The sequence below is a fragment of the Alligator sinensis genome, unplaced genomic scaffold (assembly GCF_000455745.1).
Source record: "Alligator sinensis unplaced genomic scaffold, ASM45574v1 scaffold866_2, whole genome shotgun sequence".
NCBI lineage: Eukaryota > Metazoa > Chordata > Crocodylia > Alligatoridae > Alligator > Alligator sinensis.
The window spans coordinates 742,507-756,953 of NW_005841900.1; the positions used below are offsets into that span (position 1 = coordinate 742,507).

At 39.6% G+C, this 14,447-nt stretch overlaps 1 protein-coding gene across 8 annotated transcripts in view; it reads left to right on the forward strand.

Annotated features, from left to right (window-relative positions):
- The window catches only part of KIDINS220 (kinase D interacting substrate 220), a 137,051-nt gene that overhangs the window by 24,169 nt on the left and 98,435 nt on the right, over positions 1-14,447 (forward strand). For all 8 annotated transcript variants that reach the window (XR_003092763.1, XM_014517321.2, XM_025197602.1 and 5 more), the window contains exons 4-9: positions 3,525-3,623; positions 4,344-4,442; positions 5,296-5,397; positions 8,321-8,419; positions 8,592-8,789; positions 13,396-13,494. Coding sequence is in view for 7 of the 8 variants with exons in the window: in XM_014517321.2 (XP_014372807.1) it covers positions 3,525-3,623; positions 4,344-4,442; positions 5,296-5,397; positions 8,321-8,419; positions 8,592-8,789; positions 13,396-13,494 (696 nt within the window). In the remaining variant the exon portion in view is untranslated. The remainder of the gene's footprint in view (positions 1-3,524; positions 3,624-4,343; positions 4,443-5,295; positions 5,398-8,320; positions 8,420-8,591; positions 8,790-13,395; positions 13,495-14,447) is intronic.

The following is a 14,447-nucleotide window of genomic DNA, read 5'->3' on the forward strand; positions in this document are numbered from 1 at the left end:
ACTGGAGACACTGGCTCTGAAATATAATATAGGTCTGCACTGCACCAGTCCTCTTAAATTATATGACTTTGTGATTGAGCTTGGGTCAGTCTATCTTCACTTGAATCCAAGGCAAGGTTTTTTCCCCTCATTTAACATGAGGGGCAGAAGCCCCTCCTCTTGGATGTGAGTACGCCTGGGGCACAGGCAGCTCTTGCAGCAATAGGGCAGGCAAAATGGGGGGGGTGGGGGGGTAAGCATAGGGTGTAAACACTCAGGAGAGGGGCAGGCAGCAGGGTAGCACAAGTGATTGGGCATTCGGGGCAATGGCAGGTGCCAATAATTAGATTTTTCTACATGTAAAATTATTGAAATGTTATAAATTTTCCATGTATAGAATCTAATTATTGGGGGCTCATTTTAAATTCAGAGACACCTTGGATATGTATACATTCTGAAGTAAAATTGTAAATGTGTGCCACTGTAATTGATCCACAAGCATGTTCTCTTTACTTGTTCTACACTCAGTTGTAATAGCATACAGCTGCAGCAGCTGTTGGTTACTTTCTATTTGTAAATGTATTCTGCCATGGAAGTCTATGTATTTAATGGTCCAGTGTAATTTTGAATTGGGTAATGTCTTTCATGCTGTATCCCAAAATGCTTTACTTACCTACTGAAAGAACAGGGTACAGAGTGATATGCCATCAGAATAAGAAAGAAATCTTAATATATCCTCCTCATCCATACCTTAAGATGGCTTGAAAAAGATGGAGAATGGTTGAGGTAGAGATAAAAACTTATTCAAGATGGTAGAAGTTACAGAGGAGCTCTTTTACTAGCTGTAACAAGAAACAAAAAGATTCAGAGTAATGTTTTATAAACAGAGTAGGGATGTGAACGATTAAATGTTTATAAACGTTTAACTGTTCACATATATTGATAACTGGTAATATGGGGCGGGGGGAGGGAAGTGGTGTGGGCAGGCAGCAAGGAGGGAGGATGGGAGAGGTGGAGGGGAGATTAGTACCTAGGCAGGCAGGAGGGAGGGAGGAACGAGAAGGGGGGCTATTACCTAGTATGGCATAGGTGCGGTATAGGAGCTATGAGGGTCCCAATCCTTTTTGTGGCAGTGCAGCTCTGACCCCTTCCCTGCTGTCCGCTCCAAGGTGCATATGCACCTGCCATCAGCAATGAGTCAGGTTGGGGCTCTGCATACCCCAGTGCAGCAGCCTCCCAGCAGCCTGTTACGGTCAGTCCAGGATCTAGGCAGCTCCTGCCACCTACCACTGAGCCTGGGCTCCTTGCAATGGGGAGGCTGCGAGCAGCTGCATTGGGGTCTGTGGAGCCCCCTGGCCCAGCTCGTTAGCAGTGGCAGATGCACACGTGCCTTGGGATGAATGGTGGGGAAAGGGCCAGGGCTGCTCTGCCATAAGAAAGTATTGGGCCTCTTGCAGTTCCTTCGCCATGAGGCATGCAACTGCTGCTGGAAATGAGCCAGGACAGGGCCTCACAGGCCCTGGTGCAGCTGCTTGCTGCTTTATCCCCCAGGTAGCCATGTGCCAGCAGCAGCAGTGGGTACTGGGCTTTCCCACCCTGCTGCTGCCCCTTGTGGTTTGATAGTCTGTGCTGGGGCTCAGTGCTGCTATCTGCAGCCAATGCTGGGCAGCTGCACGCTGGTGGCAGAAGCAAAGAAACGTCTTTTCCAGCCCACTGATGCCACTGATGCACAACTGCCTTGGGGCTGGGGCCTGCTGCAAGGAGCAGCAGTGAGCCCCTCCAGAGCCCCATGAAGTCATAACCAGCAGCAGCAGGTGAGGGCTTTCCTAGTCCACTGCAGCCGCCTGGAGAACAAGTGAAATGGAGGGGGGCAGTTCCTGGTAGATGTGTGTTATTGGTTAATCGTTTAACTGATAACATTAGAGGAGTTTAAGCAGATACAGGCAACCCCCGCTTAACGCTGTTTCGTTTAGCACTATTTTGCTATAATGCTCATTTTAAATTGATACCTGATTTCACTTAGCGGTCAGTGAGTTTTGTTAGACTGCTCACGGTCGCCATCTTGGGTCATTAAAAATAATTGCGGTCGCCATCTTGGGTAGTCGCATACTTTCGGTTTTGTTTAATGCTCATTTCGCTTCACGCTCAGTTTTTCAGGAACCAGTTAAGAGCACTAAGCGGGGGTTGCCTCTACTTAATTGTTATTTACAGCCCTAAAACAGAGGACTTGAGTATTGAAAGAAACAGATTAGAAGAGGGTTTCAAAAGCAAGAATAGAAAGATTTGGAATTTAATTCTGAAATGAATAGGTAACTACCTAGCTTTAACTGCATCACTCCTCTCATTAATTCTACTTTAAATATGTAAAAAGCTACACAGACGGACAACTGTTTGTTCTGAAGAAATAAGATTTCAGGGGATATGGAGATGTGAGTTGCAACAGGTAAGCTGAAAAAAGAAGAGGTAGATGAATTATGGAATTGGAGCTGGAGCCAAGGCAGTTATGTACTGTATTTCTAGTTTTCCGTGTATAGAATCTAATTATTTAAGGATCGTCTTAAATTCATCCCTGCCACTGCAGTGGGGAAAGCAGTGGTAGTGGGTCAGGTGGGGCTGCCAGTAATGGGGCTGGCAGTTTGTTCCTTGCCGCCCATCTTCCTCTTCCCGCCCCCCTGCTTATCCCTTCCAAGACAAGGAGCTTTTCCCTCCCATGTTAAATGGGAAAAACCTTGTCTAAAAATCAAGTTAAATACAGTATCTGGCCATTCTTGGGCAGGATTATTAAATGTTATGCTGTTACAAGCACACATATAGGAGGAGAATTCCAATACAGCTCAGAACCGGAGAAGAATCATTTGATGGATGAGTTGTATTTCTGGTTTCTTCTCCTTGTGAGAAACTTCTGAGACCCATAATTGAAAACAGTTGATATGCTACCCCTTTGAGCAAATGATGAAAGAGAATAAAAATTGTAGTCAAGAGGGAGAAATGAGTTAGAAAAGTGCTGGCACAGAAGAAGGTGAAAAATGTTTTCAGTGGTAAAAGCTGTACTGAAATGAAGGGGTTAGAAAATAACTATCATTAGAAAGATGTTGGTTTTTAACTACACAGAACGAAATAATTTCCATGCTGCAGTTTTGGCAAAGCTAAGTGTAAACTTGTGAGAGAGTAATAAAAACAAGTATTTTAGTTAGTTTTGTCTGTTAAATTTCGGTAAATGTTAGTTTAAGCCATTTTTTAACCCCTTGGTTAATTTATCAGGATGTTGAAATCATCTGTTTGCAAAAACGGTTTCACATTTATAAATATGGCACAGTGTGACATTGAACATAACAGAGACAATTTTAGATCAAGTGTTATGAGTTGAATATTTAATTCATTTGTGGTTTTTACTAAGAAAGATACTTCATAGTCCTAAGTGAACCACTGCATGGCAGCTGGGCACTGGGATAGTTACCTGGTACATAAATCTTTCACACTCTGTCTTTTGGAAGTGCTGTTAAGGATATTTCAAACATTTTACATCTTTTAACTGTTTTTTGTAGGATAACTGGACAGCTCTTATTTCGGCATCCAAGGAAGGACATGTAGATATTGTAGCAGAACTGCTTAACTGTAATGTTAATTTGGAGCACCGGGATATGGTTTGTGTCTTTCTCATTCTAAAATGGAATAGTTGTTTTTTAATAGGAGGCATGTATGGACTTGTTAACTTTAAACTGTGTGAAACAATGAAGATAATTTATTGCATGGTCAGTGTTTCAAACTGTAGAATCTTGTTTAATCGTTTTTTACAGTTCTGCTCTAAAGAAGCAACACTTACCTTGTTTGTATGTTTTAGGTTTTGATTTTGCTAGGAATGGTAGTTACAGTAAAAATTACTTTTTTGTTGCTAATGTAAGTGCTCTGGACTGTAACAGCTGTATTTTTTTTCCTTACAGAACTGTACGCATCCAGGGCACATACACACTGCTGAAATCTGTTTAGGGTTTTACAGCAGTTCATTTGACTTTATCAGTAGTTTCACAGTGACTGTTTTTTTTAGCGAGCCAACTGTAAAATACGTAGTGGTTTCCCCTACTTTTGTGATCCATAATGAAAAGGTGCTGCTTTTGTTTGAGATCTGAATTTTTGTTTGCAAATTTCGTAAAACAATTTAGGAGAATTTTTTTTCTCTTTGCACTCTGCAGCAAAACTTTGGCTAGCTTTACATATTTGATTATTAAGATCACAAGACAGGATCATAGATCGCTACTGTTTGTTAGTCCCAGTACAGTTATACAATTAAAGGAAATTAATAGGTATGAATTTAAATAAATAATATTTTTTCAGTGTTTACTGTTTTTCTGTACTGTATTCTCCAGGGAGGATGGACAGCTTTAATGTGGGCATCCTATAAAGGTCGTACTGAAGTAGCTGAGCTTCTTCTTGAGAAGGGATCAAATCCAAACATCACGGGGCTGGTAAGGCCTAATCCGGGGAAAGTGGTGGGATGCACAAAAACTTGAATTATGCAGTAGTATTTTGCTAGAAAATGAGTCTTATACACTGAATCTTGTAGGAATAAAGTGGCTGTTTTTAAGAATATGTCAGCCACTATTTTTAATTAAATCCATTGATCTTTATAGATCTTTGATAAGGTTATCACCACCAGGAAGATGTTAAGAATGTTTCAGTAATTATTGTGTGTAGTAAGCCATGTGGAAGTTTGTTAATTAATTAATTAATTAAATTTTAAGGACTTCATCTGTAATGTATTATGTAAATGTTTATTCAATTAATCTCTTGTTTTATAGAAAAAATAATTATCAAATTGTCTGGGTTATATAATTGTATGGCACATGCACATAGTTGAAGAATAATTACAATGTTACCTACTTGAGATCTGTTTTGTCTTCTGTATGTGTAGGTATTATTATGGAATTGTAGTCACCAAGAATCTTAAATAAATCCATTAATATGTTTGTCGGGTGGTTTTTTTTTTGGTTGGTTGGGTGGTTTGTTTGTTTTTTGGTTGCTTTTCTGTATTACAACTGAGTCCAAATTAATAGTGCAGTATCCTAATGTGACCATTTAAATGTTTGTAAAGATTAGTTGTGACCAAATAACTTCCCAACACCTGTTAAACTATTTCATTGTTGACAGTTATTGAAATATAGCCTGTGCGTTTAATTTTGTGCCCTTTTCCTTTCATGTTTTCTCAAGTCTGAAATATTTTGACAGATATTTTCTTAATATGCAGATAAAAAGTAGAGTTATCAATTAATGTTTTCATTTCACATGGCTTGCTTTTTCTTGTATTTTTTTTCATATAAGCAATACAGTGTTTATCCTGTCATTTGGGCAGCAGGACGAGGTCACTCAGATATAGTACGACTCTTACTGCAACATGGGGCTAAAGTGAACTGCTCTGACAAAGTAAGATATGCTTATTTAGTTAGTATATTAATTTAATATGTTAGATATGGGTTTTTTTGAGTACCAAGGGTTTAGGAAAATATTTGGAATACAATATCCAGAATTGCTTTCTGGTAAAATATAATTTATTCAAGAGTTTCATAATTCATTAAAATATATTCTGGTTATATTTTAGGATAAGTTTTTAGTTTGAAGTAATTTTTTTTTCCTATGAGGTTAAAATCAGTCTGCCATAGATGAAGGAGCCTTTGTATATTTTCTTGTTTCATATTATGCCGTTCACGGTTGGTAATGTACTAAAGATAATGTTTAATGTGGTGATGAACATTGATTACCTAAAGCATTCTCTATAGATATCTTAAATTGTTCAGGAGTGGTACAACATAAAATGCCTTGACATCTAAATCCAGCATACAGAAATCTATGATTATAATAAAAGGAGTTAAAATCATAAGCATTTTAAATGTGGCTGTTTTCTCTTGTGAAGTCTAACTCTGTAATAGATTAGTTGATCACTGTACCAAAACAAATGCCTTGTGAGATGATATGAAAACACACCCTCTGATTAAATAAATGAGCATAATGTTCAATCTGATCTTCTCTGCATCTCCCAAAATAATTCAGATTTGTATATGTTCATGTGCTGCTGACAGGAGAGGGAATGAAGCTGTTTCCATTTTATTGCTTTTATCACTAAAGAGAAATGTCTAAATAGCGAATAAAGATAACATTGTGAAATAACTTAAATGGATGGATTAGCCAGCTATTTGAAAGGCTTGAGTTATTTAGAGACAGAGTGGGGCACAACATAATGTAAATGATTCAATAACAATCAACAAGGAGGGCTAGCTACTTTTTACAACATGCTTCTCCCATGTAAGCTGAAAATATTTTTTTCTCCCTGTGCAAGCCATACTACTTAACAGACTTCTTGAAAGGATTGATAAAATAGATGCCTATTGAAGCATTCCCTGACATTTATATTCTTCACTCTGAGTAGGAGGGGAACTTAACTTGTCAAGTATTTCTCAAAAAGTCTTTGTAAAGCAAGGTGACAGTTTATGGTTCCTGTTATGTTAAGCTTAGGAAATGTTCCTTGAGAAAAGAGGTGATTTCTCACATAGGTGAGTTGGAAACCATTTAATTTCTGATCCATTAAAGCCTGTAAGCACATTTCATTTTTAGTGTTAGTATAGTCTTCTTGAAGTCAGTTGTACTGTTCACATGATGGAAAGTTGAATGTTTAGTTGCTTTTCTCAGTTTAGGGTCTTGCGGCTTTACAAATCATATACCAGACAATCGGGTGAAAGCTATATTTTCAGCAGTTCTTTACCTTAATGTTCTCTAACTACTAGGTACCTGTCACAGATCGCTGAACACCAGGTTTATAAAGCAACAAAGGTCTTGTGTGAAAACATGGATAAGTTTTCTTAGTTTACCAAAAAAACCCAAAAACCCTGGTTGCCAACTACAGTTACTTCTTGTAATGTATTGATGGTAAATAAAATAACTTGACATTTTTTCATATTTATTTGAACTGTTTGTATTCAGAACAGGTTGTTCATGGTATACCTGTGCTGTATCCTGGGCACTCTGAGGGGAGGATCTGCTTGGATGTGCCAAATCCAGAAATGCAGCTGTGAAACTGCTTTGGGTTGTGCCCCTTGTAACAGCGTTCAAGAGCTCTCTCTGGCATGCTTAAAAGCAGGAGGGGGATTGGCATGAAGTGGCCTTTCTGCTGCATTTCAGGGCTTGGTACATGTAAGTAGGAGTGGGTAGTCGAGGTCATGCTTTGTTGGGATCACTGGAGACATGTTGGTGTGGATGTACCATCACAGTCAAATATTATTACCAGCTGATGGCGGTTTGGGGAGGATACAGAAAGGTTGTTGTGTATTTGGTTCAGTTTCTATCTCATGTGAACACCCCATTGGCAGTCTCAAAGAGGGCCCAACGTTTTGAATGAGCATAAGGACTGTTAAACTTTTGTGCTTAGATGAGCCTCACTTGGTTGCGTGCTCTCTCTCATCTGAGCCAGTAGGTAACGTGCTAAACTAGTGTTAGAATATGGCTTTTGTTCAAGATAAGGTGTGATTATACGTGGAGTAAACCTGCATGTATCAGCTTTAATCTAGTTAGCCCACTTACCAGTAGCATTGGAAAGAGATGATGGTTTACTGATCTATGCTGTGTATTAGCATGACTGTTGCTACATGTACTAGGTACTCTATGCACTAAAAATGTATTTGCTTAGCTGGTTCTTTGGGTAGATGTGATATCTTTTATTTGAACAACTGAGTAGTTGGAAAAATATTCTTTACATGCTTTCGGGCGCAATCACCCTTCTTCAGGCATAGGAGGTCCCTGCTGTTATGAGACTCCAAGGAATGAAAGAAGCTAAAAGTGTGACAGGATGGATGTCAGTGAGAATGTAAATAGGTGGAAATTAGGAAAATAAAAGGTAGAGTAGGGAAGGGAGGGAGTAAAAATGAGGTGGGGGGAGAGCCAAAGGTGACTAATCGAGATTCAGACAGGCAAGGTTCTTTGGTTAGATGTGCTATCTTTTATTAGACCAACTGAGTAGTTGGGGGAAAAAGTTCATAGCAAGCTTTGGGTGCAGTCACCGTTCATCAGGCATAGGGAGTCTCTGCTGGTCTGGGACTTCAAAGAATGAGAGAAGCTAAAAGTGTGGTAGGATGTCTGTGAAAATGTAAATGAGTAGAGAGATAAGCAAGACAAAAGGTAAAGTGGGAGAGGGGAGAGAGCAGGGGGAAAGGGGGAAAAAAAAAAAGGTCAGAGGGAAACAACAGTGATAAAATACAAGGTGGTCCAAAATACCTAGCTTGCATATATTAACTTCTTTGAAACAGTTGATAGTTAATGTTAATTAGCTTAATTTTAATTAGTTAATTTTTGTTTGCAGTATGGAACCACACCATTGATTTGGGCTGCAAGGAAGGGTCATTTGGAATGTGTAAAGTACCTGTTGCAGATGGGAGCTGATGTTGACCAAGAAGGGGCTGTAAGTAACTATTTTTTCCATCTTAAACTGTGCCTATGTTGTTTACAACATAAACTGACTGCAGTTTCTATTGTAAAAATTAAACCAAGTGAACTATTGACGACAACAAAAAAAGCTAATTTTCTATCTAGTGTATAGTAATTTTGGTCTGTCTGTCCCTTTTTTTTTCTAGAACTCTATGACTGCACTTATTGTAGCAGTAAAAGGTGGTTACACTGACTCCGTAAAGGAAATTCTGAAGAGGAACCCAAATGTGAATTTAACCGATAAAGATGGAAATACAGCTTTGATGATTGCATCGAAGGAGGGTCACACAGAAATTGTGCAGGATCTCCTTGATGCTGGAACTTATGTGAACATTCCTGATAGGGTTAGTATGTGCTCCGCTGGTAGCTATGATGCTAGATGTGTGCATGATGCGTTCTGACTCTGAATTACCATGTAGTGTACACCAGTGTGTATAAATTCACATATAATATGTTTTTCCTTGTTTTTAGTTTTTTGTCCCAGGTGATAGATCTGTTTATGATTTTTAAATAAATTCATTTTTTTTGTTTCCCAGCATGCTATAAGAAAAAACAAAGCCAAAGAAGGTCCTTCTGGCATTGTATAAGATTACAAAAGGTTGCCAAGGAGCTGATATTTTGTTTGATTTTTATTCTATATTTTATTATTCCCTGAGTACTAATTCTAGTCCTGTTGCTAATTCACTTATATTTGTGTCTCTCTTCATATCAGTGACAAGAGGACAGTATTTAATGACTATGCAAATTTGTTAATACTTTTGACAGAAGTTTGAAAATACAGAGCATAAGCGATAGCTATTACAAATGTGTATTTGAGCATATAACTTTACATCTATTTAGATTTGAAATATTAATTGCAGTAATTATTGTATAAGTTGTATATTTATATTACACAGGTCAAATTGACCTTGCAATGATCCCTTCTGTCCTTTATGTTATTGAAATAAGTTCTGTGTCCAGATTAGTCACTTTTCTTCTCTCCTTTCTGCATCTAAAATGTCTTTTTTTTTTTTTTTTTTTCCTTTTGATTTAAAAGCAGATTAATACACCCTCCCCCCCCAACCCCCCCTCCAAAAAAACAAAACAAAACACAAAAAAACCCTGATCAGTTTATCAGTTTTCAGGGCAAGTACCTTGGGGGGAAAAAATACTGGTCCTGAAAGCATTATAGTAGCTTCTAAGTTGTTTCTACCACCACTCTCTGGAATGCTGGCTAGCCTTTTCTCATTTTTGATAGTGATAGAAATTTGGCAGCTGATACCTCACAAGCCTGAAAAAGGTTGGAAATAAACCTTATCCATAAGCATGGTTTTCTAGCTCTGGAACAAAGTACATGGGCTACATATAAAAGGGTGTTGGTAAAATGAGTACATAGTTTCATAGTTGGTAGGGTCGGAAGGGACCTGAGCAGATCATCAAGTCCGACCCCCTGCCATGGCAGGAAAGAGTACTGGGATCAAATGACCCCAGCAAAGTGTTCATCTACCTTTCTCTTAAAGATCCCCAGGGTGGGAGCCAGCACCACTTCTCTTGGAAGTTGGTTCCAGATCCTAGCAGCCCCGACAGTGAAGTAGCGCCTCCCGATTTCTAGTCTGAATCTACCCTCTCGATTTCTAGTCTGAATCTACCCTCTGCCAGCTTGTGACCATTATTTCTAGTCACTCCTGATAGTGCTCGGGGGAACAGGGACTCCCCCAGTGCCTGCTGGTCCCCTCTGACTAGTTTGTAAACGGCCACTAGATCCCCCCTCCGCCTTCTCTTGTGGAGGCTGAACAGGTTCAGGTCCCATAGCCTCTCCTCATAGGGCCTGCCGTGCTGCCCCTTGATCATGCGAGTGGCCCTCCTCTGGACCCTCTCCATGTTGTCCACATCCCTCCTGAAGTGCAGTGCCCAGAACTGGATGCAGTACTCCAACTGCGGCCTGACCAGTGTCGTGTAGAGGGGGAAGATCACATCCTTGGACCTGCTTGAAATGCATCTGTGGATGCATGACAAGGTGTGGTTGGCCTTCCTGACTGCATCCCCACACTGCCGGCCCATGTGCATTTTGGCATCAATAATGATTCCAAGATCCTTTTCTGCCTCTGCACTGACGAGAAGGGAGTTCCCCAGGGGTGATAGCAGAGAGGGACGGAGGGCACAGGTGGGCAAGCTTTCCCCCCCACCAGGAGGTGGTGACATGGGTTGTGGGTGGCAGTACTCTGTCCCCGCCCCCGATCATTCTTGATGGGCAATTGGCTAGTTTATATATAATGCTCTTGAATGCAGATAAGGCCTAATTTAACTGCTATGCTGGGTGACTTGTGAACTCAAGGCTCAAACTAAGCAATCAAAGTAGATGCAACCTCCAGTTAACTATAAACAATCTCCAGTTACTGTAAATGGCAGAGAAACAGTTAAGAAGTCTGTAAAACCATTCCAACATGCAGCTCAGTTAAGATGCTTGGAATCAATCTGAAGTTCAGGTAAAGATTATGAGTAACTTACAACAGGGAAGTTGTCTTGCTACCAATCCACTTTTCTAGTGGTTCTTGTTGTAGCCGAAGATTAAGTCATGTTGGAATTTAGCTAGAAAAACTCCAGTAGAAAAAATAGTAACCAGAATCCTGTGTTTATAAGTTGGGATGTCTTGGAGCTTGACAAGATGAGTTAAAGATTAACTTGTTCTATTAAAAATTAAGTTTTTTTTTTTTTTTGTTAAATACTAAAATATCAGTTATTCTGCTCACTGATAAATGCCTAACTTTTGGGGGTACAACATAAATTGATTTCTTAAACCTTCTGATTGGGTCTCCCTGTTTGTCGGATACAATTACGTTCAAAAAATGATTTCTTAAGTTATTAGACTCTTGATTAGTCTAGTCACTGGCAGTATCCTCCCACAAAAAGGAAGTCCCCAACAAGGTACAATATTGTTTTAATATATCCAGTGCTGGCAGGTTAAGCCAGGTTACCACATGGAGGGGGATTTTAAAATTGTGCATAGCAAACATGAGTACTTCTTATTTAAATACTTACAACTGTTCATTAAATCCTTACACTTAAGTCGAGACTTTCTTCTATGAGGGGAAACTTGGTGAAATGCAGAGCCTTCTTTGCCTTAAACAAGTGATTAATTTAACTTTTACTTTATTGATCACATTTATTTTCTCTGTGCCCATTGGCCCCTGGCAGATATTATATTTACTATGTGATTAAACAGTTAATTATGTCTTAAAGTGTAAACTGGCCACTTGTTCTAGGGGTTAATGGTGCAATAAAACAGGAAACCAGCTACAAAGTTACTGCACAAAATGCATACAGTACCATATTTTATATAATAATTTTATAGCTGGTTTCTGTCATGCGTTAAATCAAACATGGCTGAGACCACCCTAGAGCGGTCCTAATCAGCTGATAGTTGGCTGGCAGGGACTGCTCCAGGCTTGAGCCTTAGGCAGTCCCTGCCAGCTGATGGCATACCAAGAGAGTTCGGGTTTTGAGCCTGAGGACCATCCTGATCAGCTGAACATCAGCTAGCATGGACAGCCCCAAGGCTCAAGCCCTGGGTAGGTTCAGATCTGCTGACCATCAGCTTATTATTGGCCAGCTCCGGGGACCACGTGGGGGCTCAAACTGGCTACTGGGTTCTCGGAGCCAGCTGATGATCACCGATTTTCAGGTACCTGACCTTTCAGTGCAGAGGCATCCCAGGATCATGATGGCAGGATTGGGATCTATTCCCCAATCCCAACAGGTGCTCTTCATTCCATGCTGCAGCCACTGCTAGTCCCACAGCTGACAAGGCTTGCAATGGCAGCAGCATTCCTGGCATTGTCCTCACTGTGAGCCTTGTCAGCTGCAGATCTTGCAGTGGAGAGAATACCACCTCTGCAAGCATTGTTGGTGTAGGGCTTATGGCACAGGGAATGCAACTGTTGGGCTATTTTCCCCGTTGCCCCTGCTGCGAACCCCATAGTGCTCAGTATAAGTCTTGCGGCTGAGAATGCTCTCAGTGGGGGCAGTATTCCCCGTCAGCTGTGGGAGCCGATGCAGGGGGAGCCTAAGATTGTGATCCCAGGCTCCCTTTGGCACTGGCAATAAGATGTGATGGGATCTAATGTGCGATCCCACAATTGCAGCTCATGGCAGGAGGCATGATTGTGTGGATCTAGTGTTAGATCCCGTTGCACCTTTACCTGCTTATAGAAGTAATCCTGATTTAGTTGGAATAACTGAAATCAGAATCAGCCCTGTGTGGGCGTTACTTATTAAAAGGAAAGAAAACACTAATCTGCAATGAGAGAGCTTTATTAACCTTTTGAACCATTCATAGAAAATACCATTAATAGATTTGTTCTGCACAGCTGGCTCTACTATTTCAGTTTTTGCATATTTATTTTTGCTTGGTTCTTTCTGTGGTTGCATACATTTTGTTGGATGTAGTCCTTTTAAGTTATACTCTTAGCCTACATTTTTGCTTACATCTTTTCCCACATATTTGCTTCATTTTAAATGACCTCTTCTCTGTAGATACAGTTGGGGAAAAATGGATGCAAACAGCTTTGTTTACTACATCACCAAAATAAAGTGATGACAGTGAACTGGAGTAAACTGTTCATAATGCTACACATACACTATTTGGTTACTGGTTACTATCTATATCTATATAGATATAGGCGCCCAAAGACTGTGTGTGTGTGTGTGTGTGTGTGTGTGTGTGTGTGTGTGTGTGTGTGTGTGTGTAATATGGGAAGGAAGGGGGAGGGAGAAAGGGGGAGAGGGGGAGGGATCTTCTAAATATATTGCTTTTAATATATATAGTAACCAAGTGTGTGTGTGTGTGTGTGTATTTATATGTATATTTGTGTATACATACAAACAGCATGGTATATAAGTAGACGATGGTTTTAATTTTAATAAGTGAAAATTAACTCCTAGCTTCTATGCATTTATATATTTTACTTCCAGAGTGGAGACACTGTGCTGATTGGTGCTGTGAGAGGCGGTCATGTTGAAATTGTGAGGGCCCTACTCCATAAATATGCTGACATAGACATCAGAGGCCAGGTAATTATAAAAGTTTTAACATTATCATGGGCCCTTAAATGATATGTGAAGGTCACAATACTAAACAGCTATACTGGGCCCTGAAAAATAGGGCTAGAAAGTTTTACCTAAATTCTGTAATCCAATTTACTAACAAGTATGGAAAAACTTTGCTACTGCCCTTGCAATTCTGAAGGAATAAAACTTATTATTTACTATTTATAATTGTATTATCAACTCACTTTTATTTAACTGATAAGCTTGTATAGCAGAAAATATTTTTGAATATATGTGATGTATTTCATCAGTATTAACTAATATGTACCATTGAATAAACGTAATCTATATTGACAAAAATTAAGTAATGTATTTTGTCAATACTGTTTGACTAATCCTGCTTACTACATCTGTTTTGCTGTTCTCATATCTTCTTTTTCTTTTGTTTTCTAGTATTATCAATTAAGTTTCCATCCCTTCTTTTTTCCCCCTCTCTTTGTATATTATTTTTTCTTATGTTTTATTTCTCTTTTCTTGTTATACTGAAACCTCTCTCCCAAGCTGTACTGCTTCTCTTATCGTATCATTTTTTTCTTCTATTCATTGAACCAAAGACAGTGCCCCCCACTATAGAGCGCACATGGTTTACAATACAAATGACTTATTAGAACACTGGACAGCTAAAAAAGTGTAGTACCTCAATGCTGTGGCCAAATGACAAATCAGGCTGTCACTACTGCTAGGGAAAAAAGAGTACCTATACATGTGCTCGGGGGTGGGTCGGGTGTTTTAATTCGATTGGTTCCTGGAGAGCTGCTCTAATTAAAACACTGCAGCATCATGTGTATTAACCCCCCCTTGTGTTTAAAAATGGCTGTGAGATGCTTTAATTAAAGCTCATTTGATGAGCTTTAGTTAAAGAGCCCTAGCAGTCATTTTTAAACCCTCAAGGGTGTATACACATTGGCACTGCAGGA